The sequence below is a fragment of the Electrophorus electricus genome, chromosome 7, assembly GCF_013358815.1.
Source record: "Electrophorus electricus isolate fEleEle1 chromosome 7, fEleEle1.pri, whole genome shotgun sequence".
Classification (NCBI taxonomy): Eukaryota; Metazoa; Chordata; class Actinopteri; order Gymnotiformes; family Gymnotidae; genus Electrophorus; species Electrophorus electricus.
The window spans coordinates 19,899,765-19,907,264 of NC_049541.1; the positions used below are offsets into that span (position 1 = coordinate 19,899,765).

The 7,500-nt window shown below is 47.1% G+C and overlaps 2 protein-coding genes across 2 annotated transcripts in view; one reads left to right on the forward strand and one right to left on the reverse strand.

Moving 5' to 3' along the window:
- wnt5b (wingless-type MMTV integration site family, member 5b) overlaps positions 1-7,500 on the forward strand; it is a 63,348-nt gene that overhangs the window by 31,537 nt on the left and 24,311 nt on the right. The window lies entirely within an intron of this gene.
- On the reverse strand, positions 5,597-7,315 carry fbxl14b (F-box and leucine-rich repeat protein 14b). The gene has a single exon (XM_027021620.2). It carries the CDS (start codon positions 6,836-6,838, stop codon positions 5,636-5,638), a length of 1,203 nt encoding a protein of 400 aa, XP_026877421.1. The 5' UTR covers positions 6,839-7,315; the 3' UTR covers positions 5,597-5,635.

Genomic DNA, 7,500 nt, shown 5'->3' on the forward strand with positions numbered 1-7,500 from the left:
CACTTGAGTTTGAATTAAAATTTTCTAAAATACCTTGAGGCAATTTTGCCGATATGCCAAAAGTTCAGAAAATATGCAAATGTGTTCTCAAAGACTTATTTAGCATCTGCCTATCAAAAGCACCGAGAGTGAATTCAAGATTTACGCATTGTTCTGAATATAAGTGTGTGCCATCCGGTTGTAGTAACACACAGCACCTCTTTAAGACATTACCAATGGCTCCACTTATATGTAACCAAGACACTTTTTGATCCCTACAACAAGACTTTGATCGCAGTATAGTATAGTATTCTATAGTATAGTAATTTATGCTTAAAAATGTGTCCAAATATCAGTGGACGAGGTGAAAAATATTCCATTATGGTGTTAGATGATAGTGAGCGGTGAATGGCTGTGAGGGAGTGCGCATCCTCGGTCCAGAGCCAGAGACAGCTGCGGTTGTAGTGGAATGGGTGGAGGTGCTGAAGTGGCTAATGCGTTTGGGTGGAGAGACCGAGCTGGAGCTGTGTGCCTCCCTCTGTCATCCATCTCTCATCCCCCCTTTTTTCCTTTCACTCGCCCTCTCTCCACCCTCTTTCCCTGGCTGAGTGGACACGGAAACACCACACACCACACTCACACCCTCTCCACCTCCCACACACACACTTAGTAACTAAACACACAGACACTCCCGCAGAAAAAGCCCTTTTGTGCTTTCAAGCTCATCATGCATCCTGCAGTTTTCACCCCCAAACACACACACACACACACACACACACAACTTTCTTAGCTCCTGCCTTTTTACATATGATATGGTAAAGACAGAGCAAAGCAAAGCAGACATACAGCAACACACACATACACACCAATGCCTGCTGGAAATGCCTCACTCCACAGATGGAAACGTGGAAAATGTAAACATACAGCATTTTAAAACTGTTTTCCCAAAAGCCTGTGTACCCTCAGTCATCGTGCTTATACAATCACTGGCACACACTGACCTTAGTTAGACGTTATAGGTAATCAGTTACACAGAACATCCCATCTGTTTCTAGTGTGTTAGCCATACTCTACATCAGTAGTCTGCCTCATCGGGAGACTACTGGTGGCAAACCAGCCTCAGTCCAGCAAGGACTCCTGTCTGGCATGAACTCTTAGTAGCCTGTGAAGCTCTGCATATCTTCCCTGGTGACTTCTCTGCACAACTCATCTCTGCTATCTCATAAACACAGACCAGTGGTGAAAGTGAGACAGAGAGAGAGAGAGCGAGAGAGAGACAGACAGACAGACAGACTCGGTGAAGGAGACACAGCGTGAGACAGAGGCAGCCAGGGAGACAGAGAGAGAGAGAAAGAGAGAGAGAGCTTTTTACAGGATCGAAATAAATAATATCAGCTGATATTAATAAGACTTTTTCCATTACTTTTTTATATTTTAAATGATATGAAAACAATATCTGTAATCATAAACTATGAGGAAAATAATACTGAGAGTGACAAAAGACTCCTCCTCTCTGTCAGACTCCTTTTCAAGAGCAGTAACACTACTCCCAAATGATATCTGCTGCTGTTGCGACAGCTTTACCCGGCCCGTGTCAGTAGCTCTAGTCAGTCCGCAGGTCCGCTTCAACCAGGGATTAAGTTAGATGCGTCGGCTTTGGAAAAACCCTCAAAACGCTTCCAAATATGGGTTGTCTTTTCCTCCCTTAAAAAAACGGGGCATTATTATTTTGTGGAATTCTGAATCTAGCACTTAAGTGTCTTTTGCATGTGGGACTCCTGTGCGCTGCACAGGTGTAGTGTTACGGTGCATATGCACCCGCGCTTTAATACACACAGCACAATGGCCCAAACTGGTGCAAGGCTGGCAGAAGTACTGGGCTTTCAAAAACAACAACAATAAACAGAGGAAAGAAAATGAAGCAGTAGATCCGACGTGAACGTGATTACGTGCATGTGCACGAGAAGCAGAGACTCTCTCCTCGACAGGGTCACCAATGAGACGGACGCTCACCGCCCACGATGAACCGAGTTTTGCGATTGTCTGCGAGTGAGCGCGTGTGCAGTGCGTGTGTGAGCGTGCATGTTTATGCTGAGGGTGCTTTGATGGCTTGGCTTTTTCTCTTTCTCTGTGTGTGTGTGCACGCGCGCGCACGCTCTGGGGGAGGGGGTGATTGGGGGGTATGGGGGAGAGAGACAGCTTGGACCTCCAGGCTCCAAGCCCTCACACACCCAGCAAGGTCACATGACACCAGTCAAACTCTGCCACAGCCTCACAGAGGAAAGCTGCCACCTAGCAGCCTGTGACCTGGCCCCTCAGTAGTCACAAACTCACACCTCACACACACAAAACACACACACGCAGACACACACACAAAACACACACACCTCACACACACACACAGACACACACACACCTCACACACGCACGCACGTGCATGCACACGTACACACACATGCACACAAATACAGACGAATGCCAGGGCCAGAGAAACAGAGAGAACTACCGTGTATTTGTGAGAAAACACAAATGTGAAAACTCTGGTGAGATTTTCTTTCGCAATAAGTTACCATGCCTGAAATGGTTTTGTGGCAGTGTTGAAAAGTAAAAACTCTGAACACGTAGCAAATGAATACTTGTTGCCTGTTGTACCACCAATAATCAGGCAAATTGTTAAGTCTAATTCTGCCTCATGAAAGGTCCTCATCAGATAAAGGGGTTTCACATAGATCAGACACTGACTGTGTTCTACCCAAAGGTGTCTGATATACATCTGATATACTGAGTCACAAACTACAAACTGATCTCTCACATCTGCAACTCCCAGGCCTAACCAAACCAGAGCAGATTTCCAGAGTAAAGCCAAACACAGACACAGGAAACTTGCTGTCTCCATGGCACATGTCTGCCGCGCTGTGTTTGCTGGGCCAGCCGTGTGCCCGTCCGCCGGAGTCACACAGGCCTCTCGCGCGGCTCGCTCATTTTTCACAGAGTCGAGTCAAACGGTGACTCATAAATTCCTCCCTGGTTTCTTTGGCTGGCAATGGCTAGGCACCTTCTCTCTCTCTCTCTCTCTCTCTGTCTCTCTCTCTCTCTCTCTCTCTCTCTCACACCCAGCCCACTCGATTTTAATGCAAACAACAGGCAGTTCCTATTAGAATAACCAGATCTTTTAACCGGGGCTGTTGGCACAACCGGGCGACTGTTCTGACGGCCGAGCCGTGTCCCCTCTTCGCCCCTGCCTGGATCCTGCTAAAACTTCAAAGCCTCTCGCTGTGAGCCAGTGACACCTTCGCTCACAGGTGCTGCAGAATAAAAGCCTCACTGCTCCATTGCATAACATGTCCACTCTTTTGTCATGGCCCCTGTACTCCGTCATGCTGCTCTTTTACAACCTATTTTGCAGTGAATAAAGAATTGTAGCTTCATATAACATCTGCACAACACATTCCACCCTGTGAACCAACCCAGTCAGCTGACATTAACTTTGAAAGCTTTACGTAACGATAAGAAACGACATGCAAGCAGCAGTGCAGAAGCAGCAATGGCTCAAATAAGACAAACCCAAACAGGTATATCAAATGAATACATCACCTGCCGTAGATTAGGACAGTATGAACATCCCACTGGGATGCTAACAATCCAGTATGAAATGGCTAGTAATATAAGCTCAGAAAAAGCCCCCAAAAACCCAGCAAAGCTTTTAAAAGCGAGATCACAGTTCTCTTTAGGCTCTGAATTCTCTCTCCCCGGTGGGTGGAAATGCCCCCCAGCCCGTGTGGACCCTCCGCGGTCTACGCTCGCGGGCGGTGAGGAATGTTTGAAAAGTGTCTCGTTCGGAAGGGGGTCGCGCGCTGCCGCTGTTTTCTAGGGGGAGCAAAGCTCTCGTGGGGCAAACCCCATCTCTCAGATCTGGGACGCGTGACTGAGCAACAAGAAGAAAACTGCAAACCTGGCTCCTTAACTTCGGGAAACAATGGCAAATGTCGGCACGGTTTTTCTTTTTCTTTCTTCAAACAGAATAAATGCAAAAGCTGTCGGCGCTTGTCTCCCAAACGCGCGCGTGTACTGTGCGTACCCACAGTGGGCTGTAATAACTGCTCATATGCCGTGATTAGTATAAAGTGATTTCACCTACATAATCTCGGAGCAGGCACGTATGTCAATGATTATTTAAGCAAACTAATTAGCATAATTAAGGAGAAGCATCCATTTTGTTGCGCCTTGTAAACGGAGCAGCAGGCAACGTGTCTGCGAATCATTCCAGTTGCACTTTATATACACATGCCTCAGGTGTGTTTCATATTAATATTCACAATATCATATTAATATTCACATTAATGCATATTAATGCTAAGCATTAATGAACCTCCGCCATTTGTAGAAATGCCTGTTCACATCTGTAAGCGACATGCCACATGAGTCACTGTATAACGCTCGCCATAGGATTCATTACAATGCTACAATAGACACAAATGCAGAAATGAACCCTGCCAAATCCGATTTTTCACTTTGCCGTGGTTAAAACGTTTAAACGAAATCCCAAGCCGCCCTTTTCATTATATAAATATCAACTTTAATGTTTACTGTAAGAATATAAAACAATTTGAGATTCTTTTTACAAATACATACAGTACATTTAAAACACAGTAGCTTTTCAGCAGGACATGTTGCAGGTCGATACATCATCATACATAGGCCCGGCACGCTTTTGCTTATTACCCGAGACAAACATTGATTACTGTTCGTTTTGATGTTGTCCTTCTATGTCAATGTAAACATTAATCGTTTAACGAGGACAAATGTATCATTTTGGTGTGACCTGTAGTCTATGAGGAAGCAAAATGAAACGTCCATGAAACTGTAGTATTAGCAACTGACGGGAACTCGTTTGGAAAGGGGCATTTCTGGGCAAAATTCACTTCAATTTGAAGTACAGTGCTCTGAATAACAGCCATGAATTCAACAATATCTGCTTACACAAGCATAAATACATCAGCAGAGAGGACCTCTTATTCAAAGCTTGAATTAAAGGCTTCGAGGCCTGTAACTTGAGCTAAAATCCAAACTAAACAGAATGAAAATATAAAAGCTTTTGTATACAAACCAGTATTTATCCGTCTTTGCATAAACTCGATTCAGTCTGAGCTGAGCCAATGTGTGCTTGGAGACTTCAGCCTTTCAGCCTTTTGTTGGCCATTTCGGGAGAATTAACAAAGGTAGTTAGGGCTCATTTCTGCTTCTGCTCTTCTTAAGCGAAACCGAGATGGGGGGAGGGGACAGTTATCTAGGCACAATTTATCTCCATTTCTTTCTTTTTAAGAATACAAGTTAAAATATATCTACGAGGTAGCCAAAACGTTTTAGGCGCGATACTTGAGAAGGAGGAGGTTTAATATTGCGACTCGTCAGGAATTAAACTTTTTTTTAGTGATCACACACTGGCCGATATAATGGGTTAATAAAACGATTTAGATGAAATACTGCTTATATATCTTTCGCGAACAAAGGCGTCTCGATTTATGCTGTTTTATAAATTTGAAATCCAACCACAACGGTAATTTTTTTTTTTTGAATAGTGCGAACTCCCCGCCTACCTCCACCTCCTCCTCCGACCCCTCCCCTGCGTACCCCCCCAACTGGAGCCCACCAAGTTTCACCGCACCTTCTCACTATCAGTCATCTGCCACAAGCCAAGGTTCAAAACTTTAAGGCAAGGGAGCTGCGTTATCCTCTCCAGTCCCCTTTTCGTTATTTTCGTACATCCGTACAGATCAATACCGGTCAGCTGAGTCAAATGGTCCGCTATAAGCTCGAGCCCTTTGTCTGTAATCCGCACGCACTGCCCAATGTTCAGCGTCCGTAGCTCGTGCATCTGACGCACCATCCTGTTGATGCCGTCGTCACTTATGTGGCACGAGCACAGCGACAGCGACTTGAGCTGGTACAGTCCCTGGGCAATGTACGCCAGACTCTGGTCGCCGACCTTGTCACAAAAGGACACGTCCAGCCCGGAGAGCCTGAGGGTGCCCATGGCGAGGTGCATGATGCCCGTGTCGCTGATGTTATCACACGACCGCAGGTTAAGGCTCCAGAGACTGGCCATGTGGGACAGGTGAATCATGCCGGCATCCGAGATGCCCCCGCAGAAACTCAGATTGAGCACTTTGAGCTTGGCCAAGCCTTTCGAGATGTGCTTGAGGGACAAGTCAGTCAACTTCTGACAGTCCTGCAACGTCAGGTATTCCAGATTGAGGCAGCCTTCCGCTGCGCTCCGGGTCATACCGGCTAAGTGCCCGATACCCACGTCAGACACATGCCGGCAACTTCTAAGGTTAAGACTTTTCAGCCTGTGCAAACCCCATGCAATAAGTAACAAACCGGTATTTGTGATGTTGCTGCAGCCGCCCAGCTCCAGTACTTCCAAGTTTTTCAAATACTGGGCTATTCTGCCCAGGCTGGAGTCCGTGATCTGTTTGCAAAGGCTTAGGTTGAGAACCCGCAGGGAGGGTATTTCCTGTACGAAAGCATGCCCCAGGCCGTTATCAGTCAAGTTATAGCAGCCGCTTAGGTTCAGGCTCTCGATGTTTGGCATCCCCTGGATCACGTAACTGAGGCTTCGCCGCAGGCTGAGGATCTGCACGCGCCTGATTCCCCGGGCCTGGAGGCTGGGGAACAGGGACGGGTTGGCCCTCCTCAAATGCAGTTTGGCTTCCACCCCCCTCCACACGGACTTGTGATAAGACGCGTCCCTCCATGCCGTGCACACTTGGGCCACCCTGCCTTTGTCCCTTACGTCCAAGTAGCTGAAAATCATGGCTAAAATCTCCGGGAAGAGGCACGAGATGTGCGTCTCCATCTTACGTACGCGTAAAAAAATACCTCGGTAAACCCACCGACGTGCTTCTTTCAGCGCCAAGTCCGGTCCTTTTCCTCAAAAAGAAAAGGTGATTCTTCAAACCTTCTGTTGCTTTTCTTTTTTACATTGAACTGTGTAGATCGATCAACTTCCAAGTCCCACGTGATCCGTCTGGTTGCGCAGTAGGATTTGAATGCAAAAAGCCGAAAAAAGCTTGTTCCGACACACACGCGCCGCGCCGAGCAAACGCGGGCGCGCTCACACAGCGCCGCCCGTGCCGCGTCGAGATGATCGCCGTCGCTCTGCCCGAGGATCCAGACGGTCGTGCATTTTCAAAAGGTCTCTGAAACCACCTTAAAAACGCTAGCGAGAGGAAACGGTGAGCAGTCTGGATGGTTTGTTCAGACCGCTAGCAGAGAGAGAAAGACAGAGGGGTTTGGTTTGGCGCTGCGCTCGCACGCATTGCCGAGCCGAGGCGCTTCCTGCTGCCTTTGTCTGATCTTTTCAAACTGACTTGGCAGGGCCACCGGTACCGTGCGGCTGCGAGGGGGGGGGGGACGACGACGAGCATTTAAAACCAAAACAACCGTTCACGCGTTGAATAAGAGCATTTAATCTAAGTCCAATTCCCTGAGATATTTTACCTTATTTCCGTTGTACTT

Bases quoted from the DNA above. Each gene is read 5' to 3' on its own strand.
- fbxl14b (XM_027021620.2), bottom strand. From the start codon at position 6,838: ATGGAGACGCACATCTCGTGCCTCTTCCCGGAGATTTTAGCCATGATT.